Source organism: Anolis sagrei, chromosome X (genome assembly GCF_037176765.1).
Source record: "Anolis sagrei isolate rAnoSag1 chromosome X, rAnoSag1.mat, whole genome shotgun sequence".
Lineage (NCBI taxonomy): Eukaryota > Metazoa > Chordata > Lepidosauria > Squamata > Dactyloidae > Anolis > Anolis sagrei.
In genome coordinates, this window is record NC_090034.1 from 58,266,604 (window position 1) to 58,294,278 (window position 27,675).

The 27,675-nt window shown below is 41.2% G+C and overlaps 1 protein-coding gene across 4 annotated transcripts in view; it reads left to right on the plus strand.

Moving 5' to 3' along the window:
- RANBP3 (RAN binding protein 3) overlaps nucleotides 1-27,675 on the plus strand; it is a 58,271-nt gene that overhangs the window by 9,089 nt on the left and 21,507 nt on the right. For 2 of the 4 annotated variants that reach the window (XM_067473530.1, XM_067473531.1), the window contains exons 2-10: nucleotides 2,087-2,142; nucleotides 12,358-12,432; nucleotides 16,816-16,852; nucleotides 19,814-19,900; nucleotides 20,717-20,788; nucleotides 21,763-21,828; nucleotides 22,389-22,481; nucleotides 22,735-22,841; nucleotides 26,357-26,476. In XM_067473530.1, coding sequence (XP_067329631.1) covers nucleotides 2,087-2,142; nucleotides 12,358-12,432; nucleotides 16,816-16,852; nucleotides 19,814-19,900; nucleotides 20,717-20,788; nucleotides 21,763-21,828; nucleotides 22,389-22,481; nucleotides 22,735-22,841; nucleotides 26,357-26,476 — 713 coding nt within the window. The remainder of the gene's footprint in view (nucleotides 1-2,086; nucleotides 2,143-12,357; nucleotides 12,433-16,815; nucleotides 16,853-19,813; nucleotides 19,901-20,716; nucleotides 20,789-21,762; nucleotides 21,829-22,388; nucleotides 22,482-22,734; nucleotides 22,842-26,356; nucleotides 26,477-27,675) is intronic. The other 2 variants (XM_067473532.1, XM_067473533.1) reach the window with 1 other exon arrangement.

Consider the following 27,675-nt stretch of genomic DNA (forward strand, 5'->3'; position numbering starts at 1 on the left):
TTTGAACTATATGGACATTATTTTGGACTTCAGTTTACTTTCTCAAGGACTACTCCAGTGTTTAATTCATCAGTTCAAAGACTGTGTAAATATTTTCTGAATACTTATCATTTGTTGTCAGAGTTCTAACAAAAGAGTGAAGATACTCACCGCCGTCACAAGTAAAAGGAATATATATAATTTGAAAGAGTGAATTTATAACTCTCAAGTCTTGAGAAAACTCTAGAGGGAAATTACTGAGTAGCATTTAGACTTATACCCTATGCATTTTCTTCGTTATATTTATGTGCAGTTTAAACCATTTTACACAGTTAATGTTAACATAGCTCTGTGTTGATAACAGTTTACAACCTGCGTTTTGTTACTGGAGATGTCAGTGCCTTGGTCCTTTCATTACAAGCTGCTACTTCTCGACAGATGTCAGGTGGTTCAATTCTGGCTAAATAGTGTAAATTCTCCAGTGGTGTAGGGAGTAGACATCTTGTGATAATGCAGCATGTCTCAATAAGACCCATGTCCACTGTTTTAACGTGGTGAGATGTGTTCCACACTGGCCATGTATACTCAGCAGCAAAGTAGCAAAGTGCAAGGGCAGATGTCTTCACTGTGTCTGGTTGTGATCCCTAGGTTGTGTCAATCAACTTTCATATGATATTATTTCTTTCATATGATATTCAAACAGTGCTTCTTGTGAGTCAGCACGGTCCAGAGTGACTCCCAGGTATTTGGGTATGCCACAATGCTCCAGTGGTATTCCTTCCCAGGTCATCCTCAGAGCTCAAGATGCTTGTCCGCATTTTAGATGGATCAGGAATCAGCTAGTTTTCTCTGTAATAGGCAGTAAGAGCACCTAAAGCTTCGGAGAGCTTCTGTTCAAACATTTTAAAGCTCCCTGCTTGAGCAGTGATGGTACAATCATCAGCATAGATTAAACTCTCTGTCCCTTTTGGCAGTGGCTGATCATATGTAGATGTTAAACATTGATGGAGCACGCATGCTCTCCTGAAGCAATATAAAATAGGTTAGCCCCAGTAAATAAACAAGATAAAGATAGGAAATAATATATATAAAATATATATAAAAAGTTCGCATCAGTCACACAAAATAATAATTTCCATTTAAAAGTCAGAGCCAAGTTCATATCAGTCACACAAAATTATTGTTATTAATTTGCTTTGAGTACTCTTTGGGAGAGAAAAGTGGGGTATTAATAATATTTATTTATTTATTTATTTATTGCAACATTTATATCCTGCCCTTCTCATCCCGAAGGGGACTCAGTACAGCTTACATGTAGTATGTACATACAAAACATTATATTAATAGCATAGCACAATTTAGTATTATATATTACTGTATTGTAGTATACCACTATACTACAATGTTATTAGTAATATTACATGTAATATAAAATATATTATTATATTATTATTAGATTGTATTATTAGTATTATATTGTAATACAATATTATGATCAATATTAGATGTAGTTACAATATATGTATATACAATGTGTTATAATTATTAGCATAACACAATATTAGTTTTATATATTACTATATAGTATTTTACCATTATACTGCAATATTAGTAATATATGTAATATATAGTATACAACTATTATATTGTATTATTATTATATTGTATTACATTATAATATTATATACACACACGCACACACAATATGTTATATTATTAGCATAGCGCAATAAGACTAAGTCGGTTTAAAAGTCCGAGCCAAGTTCACATCAATCATACAAAATTATTTTTATTATTATATTATTGTTAAGTCGCTTTGAGTCTGCTTCAGGAGAGAAAAAGTGGGGTATAAATAATAATGAGAAGAAGAATGTGGCAATTTAAAAGTTCACATCAATCACACATTATTATTATTATTATTATTATTTACTTTTATAAGTCCAAGTCAACTTCACATCAATCACAAAATTATCATTATCATTATTATTATTATTATTAAAGAAAGATCGTTTTGACTGTATTTTCTTCAAAAGTAGCTGCAGATGCAAACAAACAGCACATGGTGTGCCTTCGTCATTTCCTTCTTTTCTCCCCCATCTTTTTCTAGAAAAACCAGCCATCGCACCGCCTGTCTTTGTGTTTCAGAAGGATAAAACCCAGAAGGTAAGGAAGGCCTTTGTGCGGATGGGGGGCAAGCTTTTTGTGGCCCATCCAAGTGTTTTGGACTCCAGAATCCACGACCATTGGGCAAGCTGGCAAAGCCTTCTGAGAGATGAAGGAGAGTAATACTGTATGTACTCGAATCTAACGCTCACCTTTATTTGTCTAATTACCTTGCAGGTGTGCGTTAAATTTCTGTCATACGGTCATCTTAGTGCTGAAGCTGAGGCAAAAGGGGCAGCTGCTTTGTGAGCACCTCGAGCTTCTATTTGGGGAATGTCATCTGCCATTTAATTGCCACGGCTCAGTGCTATGCAATGCTGGGATTTGTAGTTTGGTGAAGCTGTTTTAAAAAGCAGTAGTTAGACTGCTTGTGAAAAAAGCCCTCCCTGGATTTCCTGGATCTTAATAAATACAGACCAGTGTCTAACCTTCCTTTTTTGGGCAAGGTGATTGAGAAGGAAGTTGCTCTCCAACTCCATTCAGTCTTGGATGACACTCACTTCCTTGATCTGTTTCAAACTGGCTTCCTTGATCTGTTTCAAACTGGCTTCTAGAGCAGGATACCGAGTTGTGGCTGCTATGGTTGCCTTCGTGGACAATCCATCTCAACACCCACAAGGGTAGAGTGTCCTTGTTGGTACTCCTAGACCTCTTGGTGGCTTTTGATACTATTGACCATGTTCTCCTTCATTCTATCCTCAATGCTTTTAATATTGACATGAAACCATCCATAGGCGTGGGGTACAGTGGTATGGGTATGCTGATGACACCCAAGTCTATTTCTCCATGCCTTCCAAAACAGCCTCAGCAAAGGAGAGCGTGTTGAGGATAGCTGCTCCTCAAAAAAGGAGCTGTTCTATGGCTACTTTACTTACTTACTTAGACGATCCCTCATTGCCCGAGTATGATGGCCTTCCAAGTCTAGTGTCCTCGCGGTGGGTCCATAGGTGGCTGTGGAGCCCTACTCTTGACCTGCATGTTCTTCCACAGTGAGGGCATCGGTTTCCAGGTGGAAGGCGGTCCAAAACATAGTTGGCTTGACCCTCTTCCTCTTGGCATGTTTCTTCCTTTCGCCCTCCATTCAAGCCTCTTTGAATTCCACAGCTCTGCTGGTCACAGCTGGCCTCAAGTCAGAGCATCCTTGTTCTCTCTCGGTGTCTATGCCACAGTTTTCCAGGTTAGCTTTAAGCCCATCTTTAAATCCCTTTTCCTGTCCACTAACATTCCACTTTCCATTCTTGAGTATAGTAACTGCTTTGGGAGACGATGATCGGACATTTGGACAACGTGGCATTCAGTCCAGCAGAGTTGAACATTGCTTCAGTGCTGGTGGTCTTTGCTTCTTCTTCCAGCATGCTGACATTTTTCTGCCTTTCTTCCCAAGAGATTTGCAAGATTTTTCAGAGGCAACACTGAAGGAATCGTTCCAGGATTTGAGTGAGAAGAATGTTGTACTCGCAGAGCTCAGATGGTGTTGTATTTCAGTGTCAATGTTGACTTTTGTGGAAAAGTAGCTGCCAAGGGAGCAGAAATGGCAACATTTTCTAATGTTACACCATTAAGCTGTATTGCAGAATGATTAGCTGGTGTCTGCTGGAAGCCGAGCTTCTCAAATACTTCTGCAAAAGCGTTTAGAGTGGCTTGTAGGTGGTCTTCTTTTTTTTGGTTGTGTCAGGAGCGACTTGAGAAACTGCAAGTCGCTTCTGGTGTGAGAGAATTGGCCGTCTGCAAGGATGTTGCCCAGGGGACGCCCAGATGATTTGATGTTTTTATCATCCTTGTGGAAGGCTTCTCTCATGTCCCCGCATGAGGAGCTGGAGTCGATAGAGGGAGCTCATCCGCCTTCCCCGGATTCGAACCTGTGACCTGTCGGTCTTCAGTCCTGCCGGCACAGGGGTTTAACCCACTGCGCCACTGGGGGCATCATTAGGTCTTCTTCTGAATGCACACAAACTACGTTGTCATCAGCATATTGGAGTTCTATAATGTTCTTTGAGTCCCCCTAGGGGTGAGAATAGCGGTATATAAATACTGTAAATAAATAAATCAATAATCCCATGGGGTGCCATTCTATCTATTTAATATTTACATGAAGCTGCTGGGAGAGATCGTCGATAGGCATGGGTTGCGACATTATCGGTATGCTGATTCTCCATGCCTTCCAAAACAGCTTCAAGTAAAGATAGTGTTTCTCCTCTGAATGAATGCTTGGAGGAAGTCATGGGCTGAATGAGGACAAACACATTGAAACTGAATCCAGACAAAACAAGGGTTCTAATTTAAGGATTTTTTTTTTTGATCGTGTCTGGAGCGACTTGAGAAACTGCAAGTTGCTTCTGGTGTGAGGATGGAGGTGTGTCAAGCAGTCCCGCATGGGGTCACACTCCCCATGAAAGACTTGGGAGTGTTTCTGGATCTGTCTCTCCAAATGTCAGCCCAGGTAGATGCGACAATGGTCAGGAGTGCTTTCTACTAGCTTCAGCTGATGAGTCAGCTGTGACCCTTCCTAGATTTGGAGGAGCTTAAGATGCTAGTGCATGCGCTAATAACCTCAAGGTTGGATATCTGCAATATCCATGGTTAGAGAGGACGGTCTAGAAATAAATTATTATTATTAATGTGCTTTACATTGGGCTCCCTTTGTTCCAATTTCAGAAACTCCAGTTTGTTCAAAATACAGCAGCCAGGCTGGTTATGGGAACATCTAGGAGTGAGCATATCACCCCTATCCTAAAGTCCCCACACTGGCTGCCAATTAGTTTCCGGGCAAAGTAAAAAATGTTGGTTTGACCTTTTAAAGCCCTACATGGTTTGGGTCCAGGTTATGTTGTGTCCTTTGTTTAATCTCTGTTTTGTGTATTTTTAAATGTATTTTATTAAAAAAATGCATATTAAATTACACCCCAAGGTTTCCTTTTCCATTTCTGGAAGCTTTGGTGTTGCAACACAATTGTTTTTAAGTAAGGAATCCTTAGCAAAGAGCAATTGTATTGGCCAAATGACAAAGAGGGAGCCTTTTGCTGTTGGTGAGCATGACATTCACCAGCAAATACTGTATATACTCGAGTATAAGCCTAGTTTTTCAGCCACTTGTGTAGGCTGAAAAGGCTCCCCTCACCTTTTACTCGAGTCATGGTTAGTTATTATTTCACTCTGTTACTAGTATTAATTTTATTACTTTTATTATTTTATTTATTTATTGTTGTTGTTGTTGTTGTTGTTAGAAACACAACAAGATGAGTCCACAGCAGACACTCTGCTGGCTGTTGTATTGGATCACATGTCGGACACTTCCCAAACGTCTAGGACTGTGTGATGTATCGGTGAATAATGCATGCAGATCTCAGTAAGGTGGCCTTTTGCAGCTGGCAGATGGTAATTTTGTCAGCACCGATTGTGTTTAAGTGCAGGCCAAGGTCTTTAGGCACTGCACTCAGTGTGCTAATCACCACTGGGACCACCTTTACTGGTTTGTGCCAGAGTCTTTGCAGTTCGATTTTTAAATCCTCATATCATATCAGCTTTTCTAGTTGTTTCTCTACTGTCACCTGGGATTGCAACATGGACGATCCAAACTTTGTTTTTTAACACGATTGTGAGGTCAGGAGTATTATGCTCTAAAACTCTGTCTGTCTGAATCCAGAAGTCCCAGAAGAGTTTGGTGTGTTTATTCTCTGTAATTCTTTCCGGTTTGTGATCCCACCAGTTAGTTGTCGCAGGCAGATGGTATTTGTGGCACAAGCTCCAATTAATCATCTGAGCAACGGTGTTATGCCTCTGCTTGTAGTTTGTCTGTGCGATCTTTGTGCAGCAGCTTAGGATGTGATTTATTGTTTCATTTGCTTGCTTGCAGAGTCTACATTTATTATTATTATTATTATTATTATTATTATTACATTTACATCACACCAGAAGTGACTTACAGTTTCTCAAGTTGCTCCTGACACGAAAAAAATACATTTAAATTATTTTACTCTTTTTTAAATTATTATTATTACATTACTATTTTACGCTTTATTGTTATTTCTATATTTATTATTTTACTTTATTATTGTTACTACATTTATTATTTTACTCTGTTATTACGATTAGTATTAAATTTCCAGTATTTTACTCTCTTTATTATTGTTGGAAGGATACTTAAGCACATTTACGTTGAAGAATGATGGTTGAATCAGAGTTGGACAGTCTTATCTTAAATTATGGTTTTATGTAAATATTCAAAACATTTAACCTACTGATGCCTCAATTAATGTAATTTTATTGGCATTTATTTTATTTTGAAATTTACCAGTAGCTGCTGCATTTCCCACCCTGAGCTTATACTTGAGTTAATACATTTTCCCAGTTTCTGTGGTAAAATTAGGTGCCTCAGCTTATATTTGGGTTGGCTTATACTCGCGTATATATGGTAATTCTTTTTGTTTTTGAACATTGAGATTCGATGGCGCATGAGACTCAAGTCAATACAGTACTTGTTCTTTTGCTTTGAGCATCACAATAGAGAAGGGAAGGAACGTCTCCCAGGTTTCTTGGGCGTTCTAGAACGTGCCGACCATTCCCATGCCAAGCCTTTTTGTGCTGACTTTCTGCTGGTTTGGGAGGAAACGTGCCCCGAATGAATGGCAAGGGAAGCAGGAAATGGCTGCGTTGTTGTGCGGAAATACTTGAAGGGTTTTAATGCATCGGTTCTTTTATAAATTAGTACTTTTGGGAGCAGGGCTCGCGGTAGGTTGCGAAGGAGGGGAGAGCAAGAATGGCCCTGTTAAATAAAAAAGATCTGTATTTTATTTGAAAAACAAAAGGTACAAAATTGATCCAACATAGTATTCCGTGGCATCTCTATATGCAGACTTTTGGGCTTTGCCATTCTTGTTCATTATTATTATTATTATTATTATTATTTATCACACTATGTAACACTATGATTTTTGTTTCTGGGTTATTACTGCCAATATTTACTAATTGGTTGTATCATAAAAACATGGAAATGCGGCACATGATTTTATTATAACATTATATTATATTATATTATATATTATATTATATTATATTATATTATATTATATTATTACTAGCTTGTTTACCTGGTGTTGCCTGGGTTATTTGAAACTGTCAATTTTTTAATTGTACAAAATGCATAAGGTTGCGGGTGAACTACAACTCACATCATGCCAGGTTAACCCTGAGAAACTCCATTGGTATTTAAAGTTTGTTACGTTGGGCAAGTTTGCTCTGGATGCATCATCGGTGTGCTTCAGTGTGCTCCCTGGCATAGTGGTGAGTGTCCCCTCAAACTCCTCCAGTAGGTTGAGTTAGTCATGGGGGTTCTGTGTGCCAAATTTGGTCCAGTTCCATCTTTGGTGGCGTTCAGAATGCTCATTGATTGCTGGTGAACTATAAATTCCAGTACAGTAGAGTCTCGATTATCCAACCTTCCCTCATCCAACGTATTATCCAACACAGTCTGCCTCCCGCTCGGATTCACAGTTGTTCCAATACATTGCGGTGTTTGGGTGCTAAATTCGTAAATACAGTAATTACTACATAACATTGCCATGTATTGAACTGCTTTTTCTGTCAATTTATTGTAAAACATGATGTTTTGATGTTTAATTTGTAAAATCATAACGTAATTTGACATTTAATAGGCTTTTCCTTAATCTCTCCTTATTATCAAACATTTTCGCTTATACAACATTATGCCGGACTCTTTATGTTGGATAAGTGAGACTCTACTGTACCTACAACTCCAAAATGTCCCATCAAAACCCACTAGTATTCCAATTTGCGCATATCAAGTATACAAGTTTGGTCCAGAGCCATCATTGTTTGGGTTCATGGTGTGCTCTGGATGTAGGTGAACTACAACTATAAATCCCTTCTTGTTGGTCATGGGGGTTCTGTGTGCCAAGTTAGTTCCAGGTCCATGGTGGAGTTCAGAGTGTTTTTAGATTGCAGGTGAACTATACGTCCCAGTACCTACAACTCCTATAAATCATGGTGAATTATCCTCCAAATCTCTCTAGTATGTTCAGTTGCTCTAGTATGTTCAGTTCACTGTGCGCCATAGAAAAGAATAGGAAAGGGTTAAGGGAGAGGCAGTGGGCAGGGTCATGCCAATTCCACACCAATGGAGAGAGTCAGAAACACTGAGATGTCTGTGGTGGAGAAAGAACGGTAAATGTAAGATGAAATTGTCCCCGAATGAAAGCCTTCACTTGGGTGGTGGGCAGTATGGTGCTGGGGAAGGATATTGGCAGGGCTCTTTGACATGTTCATGGCTCTCACTAAAACCGGCAGTGCCATTGGAGTGGAGAGCCATTGGTGGCTCCTGAGTAGTGAGAATTATAGCTGTTTGTGGAGGCAGGAGCTTTTCCGTGGAAGTGGACACCCCAGCCACATACACACATACATATTTTCACTTTTGTTATGTGTAGAGATAGTTATTTATGCCCTGCTTTTTCTCTCCATGGAGGAGACTCTGAGCAACATTATATGATGATGATGATTATTATTATTATTATGTTTATTTATACCCTGCTTTTTCTCTCCACAAGGAGACTCAAAGCAACTGTGTACCTATTACTAGTATTAGAATGTATTATTATTTGAAACACAACAAGATGAGTCCACAGCAGACCCTCTGCTGGCTGTTGTATTGGATAACACGTCAAACACTTCCCAAGTGTCTAGGACTGTGTGATGTATCGGCGAATAATGCCTGCAGATCCCAGTAAGCTGACTTTTGTATTTGGTTGCACGTCAGATTCTTCTCAAGTGTGTAGGACTGTGTGATGTATTGGCGAATAGTGTGTGCAGATCTGAGTAGGGTGGGGCCTTCTGTAGCTGGCAGCTGGTAATTTTGTCAGCGCTGATTGTGTTTAAGTGCAGACCAAGGTCTTTAGGCACTGCAACCAGTGTGTCGATCACCTTTACTGGCTTGTGCCAAAGCCTTTGCAGTTCGATCTTTAAATCCTCATATTTTCCAGTTGCTTCTCTGCAATCCTGCTGTCACCTGGGATTTTGACATCGACGATCCATATTTTGTTTTTTAACACGATTGTGAGGTCAGGAGTATTATGCTCCAAAACTGAATCCAGAAGGCCCAGAGGAGTTTGGCGTGTTCATTCTCTGTAACTTTTTCCAGCTTATGATCCCACCAGTTCTTTGTTGGTATTTGTGGCACAAGTTCCAATGAATCATCTGAGCAACGGTGTTGTGCCTCTGTTTGTAGTCTGTCTGTGCGAACTCCTTGCAGCAGGTGAGGATGTGATCTATTGTTTCATCTGCTTCCTTGCAGAGTCTACATTTGGGATCTGTTGTCGACTTTTCAATTCTGGCTTTGATGGCATTGTTTCGAATGCCTTGTTCTTGGGCTGCCAGAAGCATGCCCCCCATCTCCTTTTTCAAAGTTCCACTTGTGAGCCACAGCCATGTTTTTTCTTTGTCAATTTGGCTCTCAATTTTTCCCAGGAACTGTCCATGGAGAGCCTTCTTTTGCCAGTTTTGTCTTCTGCTCTGGATTGTGTTTTTATGGTATTCACTCTTTGTGTTTTGCACTTTAAGCATTTTACTACTATTGACTTCCCTCAATGTTGGTTCTTGACTGCCTTTTACATAATCTGCCAGTGCATGTTTCTCTTCTACTGTTTGTTTCACTTGCAGAAGCCCTCTCTCTGCCTCCTGATTTTCTGGGCAGGTAAAGTCTGTCGACATCACTACGCAGGTGTAATGATTGTCATCAGTTTTCTTGTTTTTCTGTCCAGATCATCCAGCTCTGTTTGTGTCCAGTTCACAATCCCAGCAGTGTATCTAATGACGGGGATGGCCCAGGTGTTGAGAGCCTTGATCGTATTTCCGCCATTTCATTTGCTCTTCAAAATCTTTCTGACTCTTTGGATATATTCTTTGCTGACCACATTTTTCACATGCCCATGCTTGATATTGTCCAACTGGAGTATGCCCAGATATTTATAGGCTTCAGGCTGATTGCATTTTATGGTTTGTCCATTTGGCATCTCTATGTCCTCACTGTGTGTAATTTTCCCATTCTTTAATGCCACTGTGGCACATTTGTCTAGGCATTATTATTATTATTATTATTATTATTATTATTATTTTGTTTATTATGTTTATTTATACCCCACTTTAATAATTAAAGGAGACTCAAAGTACACTTTGTTGAGTTGGGTAAAACTGTGGAATTGAACCCCCTTAGAAACGGAATTAATCTGAACATGTCTCATCAAACTTTGAAGGAAGTCATGTCTTTTTTCATTCTATTTGTGTGTGTGTGTGTGTGTGTGTGGTGTAAGTCTGAGACGGACTTGTTTTTCCTTTGAGTGCATCCTGGTGTAGGTTAGCAATATGATGGCATGTGCTTGTAGTTTCTCGTCTCCATCTTTGTGGCTGAATTTTGTGGTGAAATCAGGATTTGTTGCATATGAGATGCTTCTTGGGCATCTAAACTGTTGGCTTTCACTTCTTTAGTCCTCCTCCTTTTGGACATGGTTTCCCAGATTTTTCTGAACAAGGTGTTAAGCTCAAGATTGTTCACTGTTTATGATGCTATTCATATTTATTATTATTGCATTTATTCCCCTGCTTTCCTCTCTTCATTGAGGTTTTCAGAGGTTCAGAGATCTGTTGGAAATGAGACAAGTAAAGTGAATATTTCCCCCCCCCCCCCGTCTCTCTCTCTCTCTCTCTCTCTCTCTCTCTCAGTGGAATAATGTCCAGGGTGGGAGAAAGATCCCTTGTCTGTTTGAAGCAAGTGTAAATGTTGCAATTAGCCAGCTTGAGTAGCCTTGCAGCTGCAAAGCCTGACTGTTGTTGCCTGGGGGCATCCTCTGTTTGGAAGGTGCCAACTGGCACTTGAGTGTTTGATGCCTGGAGTTCCTCTGTTTCTTTTTTACTGTCTTGATTCTTGGGGGGGGGGGGGGTAAAATACTGGTAACTAGAACTTCTTCATTTTCATGGTTTCCTCCTTTCTGTTGAAATGGTCCACGTGCTGCTTGTGGATTTGAGTGGCTTCTCTGTATAGTCTGACATGATGGTTGTCGGAGTGGTCCAGCATTTCTGTGTTCTCAAATATTATAATGTGTTCAGGTTGGTTCATCACATGCTCTGCTATAGCTGACTTCTCTGGTTGGATTAGTGTGCAGTGACTTTCATGCCACTCTGACCGTTGTACAGGTAGGTAGATAGACAGACAGATAGTCAAATGTATGGTGAGGAGATAGATTGATACAAGATAGATAGATAGATAGATAGAATCAAAGATAGATAGATAGATAGATAGATAGAATAGATAGATCAGAAGAAAGAAAGATATGACAGGGTGACAGACAAATGTAGTGGTAGATAGAATGGCTGGTTGGATGGATAGACAGACAGACATACATACAGATGTACAGACAGACAGATAGATAGATGAACATACTGGTAGAAAGATGGATGGATGGATGGATGGATGGAAAGATAGATAGATAGATAGATAGGCAGATAGATAAGTAAATAGATTGATAGAAAGATAAATAGATAGACACGTACTGGTAGAAAGATAGATGGGTAGATGGATGGATATCTAGATGGAAAGATAGATGGAAAGAAAGAAGGATGGATGGATGTACTGGTGGATAGATAGACAAATAGACTGATAGATAGATAGACTGATAGATAGACAGACAGACAGACAGACAGACAGACGGACGTACTGGTAGATAGGATAGATAGATAAATAGATAGATAGATAGATAGATAGATAGATAGATAGGAGAAATAGGTAGGTAGGTAGATAGATATGAAAGGGTAACCCTTGGTCAGGCGCTATAGAATCTCTCTGTAATCCGTACTCTTGTTTATGTTCACTCCTTTCTTTTCTTGAGCTCTTTATGCTTCTCTGCCCTGCATAGGAGATAAAACGATTCCCCTTGTTTGACCCACAGGTTCCTCCTGCCTTTAAGCAGAGGGTCTTTGAGGAGCGTATACCCCAGACTTGAGCAAACTTCGTCCCTCCAGGTATTTTGGACTTCACCTCTCACAATTCCTAACAGCCTGCCGGCTGTTAGGAATAGTGGGAGTTGAAGTCCAAAACACCTGGAGGGATGAAGTTTTCCAATGCCTGATTGATCCCGCCACCGGTCCATAAAGCAAGGCCCCTTCTCTTTTCTTGTTGGGCACTGAAGGGCTCTTCTTCTCCTTTGCTCCCAGTCTCCTGCCGAGCAAAGAGGGGAGCCAGAGGCAGGCATGTCCCCCGTCGTTCCGGGCCAAGTCGAATCTGTCGAGGTAAGTCGAAACCTGCCAAGGGTTTCTATCAAAGCTCTCCAGCTCCTTGCCTCCTTTTCTCTTCCACCCCCCCCCCCAAAAAAAAAGAATAATAGAAAAGTATAGCTATTCGGAGTTGGAAGTGACCCCCTTCTGCAGGAAAATATCAAAGCTCTCCCGACAGATGGACATGCAGCCTTTGCTTCCAGACCTCCAGAGAAGTAGATAGATAGATAGATAGATAGATAGATAGAATAATAATTAGGTGGGTAGGTAGAATAATAGACAGAATAATAGATAGATTAATAGCTAGGTATGTAGAATACTAGATAGCTAGATTAATAGATAGGTTGGCAGATAGAATAATAGGTAGGAAGGTAGAATAATAGGTAGGTAAAATAATAGATGGATAGGTAGAGAGACAGACAGACAGATAGATAGAATAATAGGTAGGTAGGTAGAATAATAGAATAAAAGATAAACAGATTAATAGGTAGGTAGAATACTAGATAGATAGATTGATAGATTAATAGATTAATAGGTAGGTCGGTAGATAGGTATGTAGGTAGGTAAAATAATAGATAGGTAGGTAGAATAATAGACAGAATAATAGATAGATTAATAGGTAGGTAGGTAGGTAGGTAGGTAGGTAGAGTACTAGATAGATTGATAGAATACTAGATAGATAGGTTGGTAGATAGAATAATAGGTAGGTCGATAGAATAATACATAGATAGAATAAAAGGTAGAATTATAGGTAGGTAGATAGAATAATAGATTAATAGGTAGGTAGAATGGCAGAGTATTAGATAGATTAATAGGTAGGTAGGTAGGTAGAATAATAGAATAAAAGATAGATTAATAGGTAGATAGGTAGAATACTAGATAGATAGATCGATCAATCGATCGATATAGAGGTAGGTAGGTTAATAGGTAGGTTGGTAGATAGAATAATAGGTAGGTAGGTAGGTAGGTAGGTAGATAGATAGATAGATAGATAGATAGATAGAAAGAAAGATAGATAGATAGATAGATAGATAGATAGATAGAATAATACGTAGGTAGAATAATAGGTGGGTAGGTAGCCCAGGGGCCCTCCAGTCTAACATTTTTCTGCCAGGCAGGAAAATACAATCAAAGCTCTCCTGACTGATGGCCATGAAGCGTCTGCTTCAAAACTTTAAGAGAAGTAGAAACACAGATAGATTGGTAGATAGATATATAGGCATATGGAAGAATAGTTAGGTAGGTAGGTAGAATAATAGACAGATTGATTAATAGGTAGGTAGAATACTAAATAGATAGATAGATTAATAGGTGGATTGACAGATAGATAGAATAATAGGTAGGTAGAATAATAGGTAGACAGACAGATAAATCGAATAATAGATAGATTAATAGGAAGATAGGTAGAATAATAGAATAAAAGATGGACATACTAATAGGTATATAGAATACTAGATAGACAGATGTATAGATGGATTGATAGATAGATTAATAGGTAGATTGTAGATAGAATAATAGGTAGATAGGTAGAATAATAGGTAGGTAGGTAGACCGATAGATTAATAGATAGGTAGGTTGGTAGAATAATAGGTAGGTAGGTAGGTAGGTAGGTAGGTAGGTAGGTAGAATAATAGATAGAATAAAAGATAGAATGGTAGGTAGGTAGTTAGGTAGGAAGGTAGGTAGAATAATAGAATAACAGATGGATGGATGGATAGAGAGATAGATTAATATGTAGGTAGGTAGGAAGAATAGTAGATAGATTGATCGATAGATTAATAGATAGATAAACAGGTAAGTAGGTTGGTAGATAGAATGGTAGGTAGGTAGGTAGGTAGGTAGGTAGGTCGATAGATAGATAGATAGATAGATAGATAGATAGATAGCTTCAACCCCCTTCTACCTGGCAGGAAAATACAGTCAAAGCTCTCCTGATAGATGGCCATCCGGCCTCTGCTTTGAAACCTCCAGAGAAGGAGGCACCATCACTTCCCAGGCAGCTTATTCCACTGTTGAACATCTCTTAATACTCAGGTGGAATCTTTTTTCCCTGCAATTTGAATCTGTTGCTCCATTGTGTTTCCGGAACAGCAGAGAACAAGCTTTGCCCCTTTCCTTCTTCCTCAATGGGATCCCCTTTCAACTATTTCGACTTTCATGTCCCCTTCCTTCTCCCAGCCTTCTTTGCTCCAAGCTCAACATCCCCAGCTCCTTGAGCTGCTCCTTATAGGGCTTAGGTTCCAAACCTTTGATTGTTTTGGTCAAAATGAACCTGGATGCACCAGGGCCAAAATACCAGCACGTCTTTGTTTGGATTTTTATCCGAGCACAGCAGAGCTTTGGAAGAGGCTTTTCTCAAGTTCTCTGACTGGGTAAGAATGCTAACAGACACTAGACCCAGTTTTGTCTGGACTCTGATTTCCAGAGAAACACAAAGGTGTCCTCTGCATACTTTCCTTGTTTTCATCTTGTAGAGTTGGAAGAGTTCCCCCAAAGGCCATCCAGTCCAACCCCCTTAGGCCATGCAAGAACGCCTGACCTGTGCCCTCTCAACAGATGGCCATTCAGCCTCTGTTTCAAAATCTCCAGGGAAGGAGACTGCACCGGACTCTATGAAAAAGTTTTTTAATTTGTTTGTCAGTTTTCAAAGCGAGCCTTCTTCGAAGGAGACACACTCGCGGCGTAGCATTTGGAGTATTGTACTTTTTCCAGATTCTGGATGAGTTTTGGCCTTGCTTGGTTTCTTGTGCGGGTTTGGATGCATCAGCCACTTTGCAAAGCGCTCATAATTATTGCATATCTTGTAAGGTGTTTTTATTTATTTATCTTGTTAGAAGACAGTTGAGAGTACAGCTATAATGTATTTAAAAACACAGTTAAAAACTTGGCATGATACTAAATGTCCTTTGACCAGAAGCTGGCCACTTGAAGTGCCTCTGGTTTGGCTGTGAGAAGGTCCTCCATTGTCCATGTGGCAGGGCTCAGGCTGCATTGTAGTAAGTGGTCTGTGGTTTGCTCTTCTACACACTCGCATGTTGTATACTCCACTTTATAGCCCCATTTCTTAAGGTTGGCTCTGCATCTCGTGGTACCAGAGCACAGCCTGTTCAACGCCTTCCAAGTCACCGAGCCTTCTGTGTGCCCAGGAAGGAGTCTCTAATTCAGTATCAGCCATGGACTGAGTTCCCGGGTTTTCGCCTGCCTCTTTTGGACTCTCACTTGCTGAGATGTTCCTGTGAGTATCGCTGTAGATCTTAGGGAGCTATTTCTTGATTTAAGGTGTTGGCAGTCTGGCTGATATCCGAACAGAGGATGGGCCGGAGAAGTCACTGCCTCGGTCTTTTCATTATTGGCTGCTACTTCCCAGTGGATATCAGATAGTGCAATACCGGCTAAATGGTATAATTTCTACTGCGGTGTAGGGCGGAGACATCCTGTGATAATGTGGCATGTCTCATTAAGAGCCATATCCACTGTTTTAATGTGGAGCGATGGGCATGCGTACTCAGCAGCAGAGTAGCAAAGCACAAGGACAGATGTCTTCATTGTGCCTGGTTGTGATCCCCAGGTTGTGCCAGTCAGCTTTCGTATGATTTCTAGCACCCACCTTTTGCTTGATAGTCAAGCAGTGCTTCTTATAAGTCAGAACATGGTCCAGAGTGACTCCCAGTTATTTTGGTGTGCTGCTATGCTCCAGTGGGATTCCTTCCCTGCTCGACATCCTTGTTTGTTCTTAAGGTGAAAAGAACATGTCTGTGTTTTATATGTATTAGGAATCAGCTGGTTTTCTCTGTAATGGGCAGTAAGAGCACCTAAAGCTTCGGAGAATTTCTGTTCAACCATTTCAAAGCTCCCTGCTTGAGCAGTGATGGCACGATCATCAGCATAGTTGAAACTCTGTCCCTTATGACAGTGACTGATCATTTGTGTAAATGTTGAACATTGATGGAGCAAGCATGCTCCCCTGAGGCAGGCCGTTCTTCTGTTTTTGCCATCTGCTTCTTTGACCCTGGAACTCAACAAAAAAGCTCCTGTTTCGTAGCAGAGTCAGGTCCAGCACTTGAGATGTGTAGCTTTTCCCATTCTTGAAATCAGCTTGGTGTGGGATCAAAAAAGGGTCTATTTTTTCCATAATTCTGTGCAGGCTTTAGCCTTCGGGCAAGTCCTATACATATAATATAAGATTTGCTTCGTTTGCTTATATTTCCAGCATAGGATGCCTGCCTTAAAAGCGTGTCACCAATACACAAACTTTGGAAAGGTCTGGTTCCTTTGATTCTCTGCTTCATTTGGTAGGAATCATCCTGAGACTTTTCATGAAACCTTCAGAGATCCTGCAACTTGGGCTCTGCAACCTCATCTTCCCATATATTATTCTTTTTGTCTTTTGTCTTCCAGAGGTCGGCAGATGGGTCCAGTCCAGAAGATGGGGAAGGTGAGCATGTTGGCATGCATGGTCCAATACAGTATTTATTTATTTACAGTATTTATATTCCGCCCGTCTCACGCCGAAGGGGACTCAGAGCGGATCACCGAACACATATATGGCAAACATTCAATGCTGTTATACAATGACAAGACAGAGAACTATACATAGATAGAGGTATATATAGGCTTTCCCATCTTCTGCATCTTGGAGGTTGTGCTCGGTTCCGGCCACAGGGGCTGCTGTCATTTGACTTTCCATGCTGAAGTGCTCTATTCCACCTTGATCAAATCGCCAGCATTTTTCTGGCATTACCTTATGGGTGCCTTAAATACCTCTCCACTTAAAGCAGTACCTATATTTATCTACTCACAATTGCTGTTTTCGATCTGTGAGGTAGGCAGAAGCTGGGCCGAAGTCCAGGAGCTCACCCTGATCCAGGCTTTGAACTGTCAGCCTTTTGATTGGCAAGATTTCACTGCAACTGGTTAACCTACTTGCTAAAGCCCAGCCCTGGTCCAAGAGAATCAAAGTTGGTTTTTAAGGGGGCGACAATGACGGATTGCTTTAGTGCCTTTCTGGTGTATTTCTGCATGCATTAAGATTGCTTTCCCACAGTTATCCCAGTCCCTAGTTGTCCAACTTAAGAAGATTTTAAATGGCTTAAGAGGAGGGCATGATCTGCTTGCTGCTCTTCCTGTCAAAGTGCAGTTAGCATTAGCATGTGAGTAACTAAGAAGATAGCATAGTCTATAGCAGTGGTTCTCAACCTGGGGTCCCCAGATGTTTTTGGCCTACAATTCCCAGAAATCCCAGCCAGTTTAGCAGCTGCTAGGATTTCTGGGAGTTGAAGGCCAAAAACATCTGGGGACCCCAGGTTGAGAAGCACTGGTCTATAGTGAGGAGGGCATCTGCCTAGAAGTTGCCTAGCCTTTGTTCCCTTTGCATTGTTTATTGCCTGGAGACATCCCTTTGTTCGGGTGGCGTTCACTAGCCCTTGGTTGCTTGCTGCCTAGAGACATCATCATCATCATCGTCATCACCCACCTCTCATGGCTTGAGATGGGTTCAGCATAATTAATCACATAAACATTGTAAAATTTTTGTAAATACACATATTAAAATGTATTTCTACAATTTTAATTTGTCTGGGTGGTGTCCAGTAGCTCTTGATTGTTTGCTGCTTAAACACAATCGGCGCTGACAAAATTACTATCTGCCAGCTGCAGAAGGCCACCTTACTGGGATCTGCACGCATTATTCGCCGATACATCACACAGTCCTAGACACTTGGGAAGTGTCCGACGTGTGATCCAATTCAACAGCCAGCAGAGTGTCTGCTGTGGACTCACCTTGTTGTGTTTCTAATAATAATAATAACAACAACAACAACAACAACTGATTCTTGCAGCTCAGGAGCAAGCAATCAGAACAAATGCAATTAAGGCGAGAATTGAAAAATCATCTGATGGCCCAAAATGCAGACTGTGCAAGGAAGCTGATGAAATAATTGATCATATCCTCAGCTGCTGCAAGAAAATCGCACAGACGGACTACAAACAGAGACACAATTATGTGGCCCAAATGATTCATTGAAACTTATGCCACAAGTGCCACCTGTCAGCAGTGAAGAACTGGTGCGATCATCAACCTGCAAAGGTCGTGGAAAATGAACACACAAAAATACTGTGGAACTTTCGAATCCAAACTGACAAAGTTTTGGAACACAAGACACCAGACATCACAATTGTGGAAAAGAAAAAAGTTTTGATAGTTGATTTCACCATACCAGGTGACAGCCGAATTGAAGAAAAGCAACAGGAAAAACCCAGCCGTTATCAAGACCTCAAAATCGAACTGCAAAGGCTCTGGCATAAACAATTGTGATGTCTGGTGTATTGTGTTTCAAAACTTTGTCAGTCTGGATAGGTGGTCCCAGTGATCATCAGCACACTGGGTGCCATGCCAAAAGGTCTCAGCTGGCATTTGAAACAATAAACATTGACAAAATCACGATCTGTCAACTGCAAAAGGCCACCTTACTTGGATCTGTGTGCATCATCCAAAATACATCACACAGTCCTAAATGCTTGGGAAGTGTTCAACTTGGTGATTTTGTGATACGAAATCCAGCATATATGTTTGCTGAGTCATACTGTGGTTTTTGTGTCAGTAAAACAACAACAACAATTTTATTATGTTAGAAGTAGCCAGGGCTTTGTTCCCTTTGAGTTGTTTGCTGCTTGGAGACATCCTTAGCCTGGGTAGAGTTCACTGGCTTTCAATTGTTTGCTATCTGGAATTCCCCTGTGTTCAGGTGGTCTTTATTTACTGTCTCGATTCTGGAGTTTTTATAAATACTGCTAGCCCAATTTTGTTCATTTTTGTGGTTTCCTCCTTTCTATTGAAATTGTCCACATGCTTGGGGATTTCAGTCGCTTTTCTATGTAGTCTGACATGATGGTAGTCAGCATGGTCTAGAATTTCCCTGTTCTCACATAATATTCTGTGCCCAGCTTGGTTTGTCATGTGTTCTGCTATTGTTTTTTCTGATTGGATGCACCCCACGCAAAGGATGTCTCCAGGCGATAATCATGTCAAAGGGAACAAAGGCCAGGCTACTTCTTGCCTTCACTAATGGACTATGCTATCTTCTTAGTCACTTACATGCCAGTGGAGGGATCTCACTCAAACACTAGCATATCAACCTTGTTTATTGTACCCTTTAGACTTGGTTTCTTCCCACCCTGGACATTCCACGGGTATACATACTCCACTTGCTTTACCACCATCAGATCCTCTGCAGATGCTAGCCACAGATGCAAGCCAAATACCAGGATGGGAAATTACTGCTAGAACATGACCGTACAGCCCAGAAACCACACAACAAGACCCCAGTCATTCCAGTTCTCCGTGAAAAGCAGTTGACAATAATCGGCTCATATTTTACTCTCTTTCTCTCCTTTCCAGAGTCTGATCGAGAGGATGGGAGTTACTGCCCCCCAGTAAAGCGGGAAAGGACATCCTCACTCACCCAGTTCCCTCCTTCGCAGTCAGGTAAAACAGGGCTCCTTTTTATGAAAGTGCAACTTCCTTTTGCTTCGTTCCCCTCGTTGTGCCCCTTCCTTGTGACTCTTTAGGATCTGGGGAGGAGAGAGCCAAGATGCGGCATGTCGGGGTGAGCTACGTGCCTCCCTCTCTCTTGCTCTCTGGCTGTTTGCCCTATACAGTGGAACCTTGACTTAAGAGCACCCCAATCTTAAGATTGTTTTGAGTTAAGACCTGTTTTGAGTTAAGACCCGTGTTTTTTTTCCTAAAATGTTGTGAATCCCACTTCCCAAATAATTATGGAGATTCACATTTTCCAAAATCACCATGCTCAGTTTAAAATTAAGATAGCCACAGCATTATTTGTCGCTGAGGATATTGTGCCTTGAATTGACTCCTTGGGGAGATATTATTACAGTGATACCTCGACTTTCGAGTTTTTCAAGATATGAGCCCTCGCTCAACTCATTTTTCACTCCCGAGTTATGAACTAGCTCTGCGATGTGGGGGGGGGGGGGAGGCATTGATTGGTGGGGAAAGAGGCACAGATACTTCCCATCCGTTTCTGTCTATCTGTTTTGGAAGGGTGATGATTTCTTTTAAAAGCAAATTATTATGGTATGGTTTTCGAGGGGGGGGGGGGAGACACGGATCAATAGCCTTTCAATGGGAAAATTTGCTTTGATATCAGAGTGATTTGAGTTAAGAGCTTGTTCACGGAACAAGTTAAACTCTTAAGCTAAGGCATCATTGTATTACCCATTTGGAGAGCAAGAAGCAGCTTTTGTGCTCTGACTTCCTCCCTCTTTCCCTTTCTGAACCCAGTGACAAAGAACAATGTCTTCATGCCATCAAGCTTCTGTGAACCTTCTGCAGGAAACTCCGACTCGGAGCCAGGTAAGCGGCTCAGGTTGGTCTCTGCCATGCACTCCATGGTGGCTGTCATGCCAGGAAGGGAAGCTATATTTCCCCCTTGTGTCAGTCCCCGTGCACTGAAAAGTTACATAAACCATCACACACCAGGCCTAAGACTATACGCCAATGTTGAGGAGTAGCCAGTTTAGCCCTTCGTCCTGAATGTGTCCCATTCCCTTGTAAGTCTGTTCTTGTTGGCAGCCACCACTCTTGAGTTCTGTAGTTTTACCTCTTCTCTGGAGGTAAGCCCAGCTTACTAACAGGGCCAGGAAAGACCCCTGAGAGAGTGTTCGACAGAGCAGGGGACCCTATTGTTTGATGGACTGTTGGGTTCACTTCCCCTGTTCATCTGGTTTGCTTTTCCTGCCAACACCAACCCTACATTTCATTTTCGGATTTTCTGGTGAGGTCCTCCTTTCGCTCCCAACACCGTCACAAGCATGGTTGGTGGGGACGAGAGAGAGGGCCTTCTCGGTGGTGGCCCCCCGCCTCTGGAACGCCCTTCGTAGAGAAATAAGACAGGCCCCATCCCTCCCCTCCTTTCGTAAGAGCCTGAAGACCTGGTGGTTTAAACAAACCTTTGAGAACAACTAGTTCTAGCTTAGCCCCAGATACTGTTCAAATTGGCCATATATTTTTCTACCAATTACCCAGGTTACTTTCTTCTATTAGGCCCTGGAAATGTACAGCCATAGACTCTTATCTAATTTCCCGGGCCCTCTAAAATTGCACTAGCCTTGGCCTGGCCTTTTAAATGGCCTTGAACAGGCAGGATTATTTTAATATATATGGGTTATTGTGGTTTTTAATGCTTATATTGTCTTGTTAATTTTATAGTTATGCTGTTTTCTTTGTATGTATTGATTATGTTACTTGGAAACCTCTCTGAGTCCCGTCGGGGAGATAGAGCAGTATATCAATAAAGTTTTGTTGTTGTTGTTGTTGTTCAATCCTAGAGGAGAAAAGCACGGGGTTCCGGCTGAAGCCACCCACCCTCATCCACGGCCAGGCCCCCAGTGCAGGTAAGCTGGGCCCTGGGAGAGCCATCTGGATTACAGGCGCAAGGTGGATGGATGATGGAGATCCTATTTGGCAGCAAAGGGGTGCGCCTTTGTATGGTTCAACCTCTTCCTTCGCCAAGTGTTTGAAAACGTCACCCAGGCAGGTTGAACAAAACCTACCCATCAGAGCAATCCCACCATTATTTATTATTTATTTTTTTACAGTATTTATATTGTGCTCTTCTCGCCCTGAAGGGAAATCAGAGCGGCTCACAGAACACATATACAGCAAACATTCAGTGCCGATTATACAATGACAAGACAGACAATACTTAGTTATATTCCTGGACACTTGTGTGGTGCAGTGGTCATAGGTTTTTCCAGGCCTGGAGTGCTACAGGAATGACATAGGACCAGTTTAAGGCACAGGGAAGGAAAATCACCCCACTGGACACAAGAGGACACATGTTATGTTGGGAGGCAGAGGTGGCCATTCTAAACTATAGCTCGAAGGTCTCTCCACCCGACATCCTCCACCCAGGGGGCATTCAAGCGGGGTTTCAGCTGCTGTCTTTCTACAGGGGTCCCAAGCCAGAAGCCCAAGGAGCAGCAGCGGAGCGTCTTGCGCCCGGCCGTCTTGCAAGCCCCCCAGCCCAAGCCTTTCTCGCAAACAGGCAAGTCCCTCTCTTTCATCCAGCCATCTTGAAAGTCATGGAGACCATTCAAGGCTCTAGATTTCCCCGCTAGTGTCCACAATCCCTTTCCAAATACCTCCCCGTTAACCAAACCAAAGCATTCCTGGGTGTTTGTGCTTTTCAATTTGGTCTCGGAGTCGAAGGTAAACAAGAGTTAGGCTCTATCAAAGAAGGGACCGCAAAGGAGTTTTGCTCATATTTTTCTCCCATTGCTGGTTGTTTCTCATTGCAGTCCCTAGCAGCGGAACCAATGGTGTCGGCATCTGTCCGGATCCTTCAGCAAATGCGTCCGAGTCCCCAACTCACACCGCAGCGAAAAGCCCCGACCCACAAGAGATGGTGAGGTGGCCACTAATTGGGGGGGGGGGGGGGCTTTCTGGTTTTGCTCTTGCCTAGGTTTTTGGAACTGTCTGATTGAAAAAGAAAGGAAAAAAAGACTGCTCACAGAAAGCTCTCGTTTGTGTTCCTGAACAGGAAAGTTAAGCTGAGGCTGGGAGGATATCTTTCCTTCCTGCCTGGCAGAAGGGGGTTGGACTGGATGGCCCTTGGGGTCTCCCCCAACTATAGGATGGTGATGATATAGATATAGATATACAGTGGGGGGGGGGGTATTTAGTCAGATACCATCAGTAACACACTACGCCGCCAGGGACTCAGATCCTGCAGTGCCAGATGTGTCCCCCGCTTAAGCAAGTACATGTCCAGGGCTGACTGAAGTTTGCTAGGTTTTTGGAACTGTCTGATTGAAAAAGAAAGGGAAAAAAGACTGCTCATAAAAAGCTCTCGTTTGTGTTCCTGAACAGGAAAGTTAAGCTGAGGCATTATATTATATTATATTATTATAATATTACAACGTAATACAATATAATAGTAGTAATAATAATACAATATTATAATTATAATTATATATTTACATTACATGCAATATTACTAGTAATATTACAATATAATAGTATAGTGCAATATAGTAATATATAATACTGATATTGTACTATGCTAATAATATAATATATTGTATGAAAATATATATTGTAAGCTGCTCTGAGTCCCCTTCGGGGTGAGAAGGGCAGCATATAAATGCCGTAAATCAATCAATAAATAAATATTGGGAGAATGTCATATGGTCAGATGAAACCAAAGTAGAACTGTTTGGCAGAAACACAACTCGTCTTGTTTGGAGGAGAAAGAATGCTGAGTTGCATCCAAAGAACACCATACCTACTGTGAAGCATGGGGGTGGCAACATAATGCTTTGGGGCTGTTTCTCTGCAAAGGGACCAGGGCGACTGATCCATATGCATGAAAGAACAAATGGGGCCATGTATCGTGAGATTTTGAGTGCAAACCTTCCATCAGCAAGGGCACTGAAGATGAAACGTGGCTGGGTCTTTCAACATGACAGTGATCTTAAGCACGCTGCCAGGGGAACAAAGGAGTGGCTTCGTAAGAAGCATTTCAAGGTCCTGGAGTGGCCTAGCCATTCTCCAGATCTTTGGAGGGAGTTGAAAGTCTGTGTTGCCAGCGACAGCCCCAAAACATCACTGCCCTTGAGGAGATCTGCATGGAGGAATGGGTCAACATACCAGCAACAGTGTGTGCCAAGCTTATGAGGACTTACAGAAAACGTTTGACCTCTGTCACTGCCAATAAAGGATATATAACAAAAGTATTAAGATGAACTTTTGTTATGGACCAAATACTTATTTTCCACTATAATTTGCAAATAAATTCGTTAAAAATCAGACAATGTGATTTTCTGGACGTGGTTTCTCATGTTGTCTCTCATAATTGAGGTTTACCTATGATGTTAATTACAGGCCTCTCTCATCTTTTTAAGTGGGAGAACTTGTACAATTGGTATCTGACTAAATACTTTCTCCCCCACCGTAGATATAGTTATAAATATAGTAACACTATCTTCCTGCGTGGTAAAAGGGGGTTGGGCTAGCTGGCTTTTGGGGGTGTCTTCCAACTCTAGGAATATAATAGAAGTATGTTTTGTTGATTAGCCCATCAGCCATATCAAAACATTTTACACATTCGCATACACATCTAGGAAAATAATAATAACAACAACAACAACGTAATGCAATCTTCCTGTCTGGCAGAAAGGGTTGGACTGGATGGCCCTTGGGGTCTCTTCCAACCCTAGGAAGAAGAAGATGATAACAACAACAATATAGCAATTCTATATTAGGTTCTTGTGGTTTTTTTCGGGCTATAGAGCCATGTTCTAGAGGCATTTCTCCTGACGTTTCGCCTGCATCTATGGCAAGCATCCTCAGAGGTAGTGAGGTCTGTTGGAATTAGGACAATGGGTTTATATATCTGTGGATTGGCTGGGGTGGGGCAAGGAGCTCTTCCCTGCTGCAGTTAGGTGTGAATGTTTCAGCTGATCACCTTCATTAGCATTTGAAGGCCTGCCTGAGCCTGGGAAAATCTCTTGCTGGGAGGTGTTAATCTGTGCCTGGTTGTTTCCTCTCTGTTGTTTTGCTATTGTAATTTTAGAGTTTTTTAATACTGGTAGCCAGATTTTGTTCATTTTCATGGTCTCTTCCTTTCTGTTGAAATTGTCCACATGCTTGTGGATTTCAATGGCTTCTCTGTGTAGTCTGACATGTGGTTGTTGGTGTGGTCCAGCATTTCTGTGTTCTCAAATAATATGCTGTGCTGTGTCTTCATCTTTACTCTCGTGGTTTGTTCTAAAGATGAAGATGAAGTAAAGATGAAGTAAAGATGAAGATCCACCCAGAGGAAAAGTGTTCCTGCCATACATCAAGGGAACCACTGACCGCATAGGGAAGCTGATGAGGAAACACAACATACAAACAATCTACAAACCCACCAAGAAAATCCAACAAATGCTACGTTCAGCAAAGGACAAGAGGGATCCTCTCACCTCTGCAGGAGTCTACCGTATACCATGCAGCTGTGGACAAGTCTACATAGGGACCACCAAACGCAGCATTGCCCAGACACGCATCAAGGAACATGAAAGGCACTGCAGACTACTTCAACCAGAGAAGTCAGCCATAGCAGAGCACCTGATGAACCAGTCTGGACACAGCATATTATTTGAGAACACAGAAATGCTGGACCACACCAACAACCACCATGTCAGACTACACAGAGAAGCCATTGAAATCCACAAGCATGTGGACAATTTCAACAGAAAGGAAGAGACCATGAAAATGAACAAAATCTGGCTACCAGTATTAAAAAACTAAAATTACAACAGCAAAACAACAGAGAGGAAACAACCAGGCACAGATTAACACCTCCCAGCAAGAGATTTTCCCAGGCTCAGGCAAGCCTTCAAATGCTAATGAAGGTGATCAGCTAAAACATTCACACCTAACTGCAGCAGGGAAGAGCTCCTTGCCCCACCCCAGCCATTCCACAGATATATAAACCCTTTTTCCTAGTTCCAACAGACCTCACTACCTCTGAGGATGCTTGCCATAGATGCAGGTGAAACGTCAGGAGAAATGCCTCTAGAACATGGCTCTATAGCCCGAAAAAACCCACAAGAACCTAGTTATTCCAGCCATGAAAGCCTTCGACAATACAATTCTATATTAATTTTAGTGATTTTAAATGAATCTCTTAATGTTTTAATTAACTGTTTTAAGTGTAATTATTATTTATAAAATTGTTTATGGCATCAAATGGTTGCCTGCTGTAAGCTGCCCTGAGTCTCCCCTCAGGGGTGAGAAGGACAGGATACAAATATGTGAAATAAATAAATTCTATCTTCCTGCCTGGCAGAAGGAGACTAGACTGGATGGCCCTTGGGGTCTCTTCCAACTCTAGGATGATGATAATACTAATATTTTTTCTTCTCTCCTGCGCAGGAGAAGCCCTGCCCGTTGAAGGAGTCTAGCAATACCTCAGAAGCCGAGAGATGCGAAAAGGCCGAGCAGAATGCGCAGCAGTCCTTTGTCTTTGGGCAAAACCTCCGGGACCGAGTCAAGGTGTGTCTTCATATTGCAACATTATTATTGTTGTTGTTATTGTTATTATTATTATTACGGTATCTTCTATTCCAAAAGTAAATACATTCTTATCATCTGGCATTCGCATTATTTTTTTCTCTTCTTGCATTATTATTATTATTATTATTATTATGTTTATTTATAACCTGCTTTATCTCTCCTGAAGTGGCCATATATCTATTATTAGTATTAGAATTCATTATTATTATTTAATTTTTACTACGTTTATTTATACCCCCGCTTTATCTCTCCCAAAGGAGACTCAAAGAGACTTAACATAAAAAGCATCAGCATGCAAACATTAAAACAGAATTAAATATAAACAATATTAATAAATACTTATTATATTAGTCTATGCAGATTCTGTGCATATATGTGTGTGTTCATATATATATATATATATATATATATATATATATAAACACATACAGGTTTCAGGGTTGGGAAAATAGAGATGCTCATGAGACTCAAGTCAATATGATATTATTGTTGTCGTTATTATTATTATTTAGAGCCCCCTCGGGGTGAGAAAAGCGGTATACAAATACTGTAAATAAATAATAGAGTATTTATACCCCGCTCTTCAACCAAAAAAAGACTTTCGTAGCAGCTAATAATAATAATAATAATAATAATAATAATAATAATGTTATATCTTACCCACCTTTCCTTGTAGCTAATAATAATAATATTTTTTGGTTCTTGTAGGTTTTTTCGGGCTATAGGGCCATGTTCTAGAGGCATTTCTCCTGACGTTTCGCCTGCATCTATGGCAAGCATCCTCAGAGGTAGTGAGGATGCTTGCCATAGATTCAGGCGAAACGTCAGGAGAAATGCCTCTAGAACATGGCCCTATAGCCCGAAAAAACCTACAAGAACCTAGTGATTCCAGCCATGAAAGCCTTCGACAATAATATTTTTATTTCTTACCTGCCTTTCCTCGTGGCACAGTCAAAACACACAAACATTTCAAATCAGCACATAGAAGATGGTTTTGAAAGATTACAGGAGCTGTCTTCATAGAGCTGTGAGCAACTTACGATACTTTAAATCATTGTTTCCTCCTGAGAAATATGTATAACATCACAATAGATTACCACCTCACTCGCTTCATAGGAAATCGGCTACAAAACAGGAGCTTTTTTGTTGAGTTCCAGGGCCAGAGAAGCAGGTGGTGA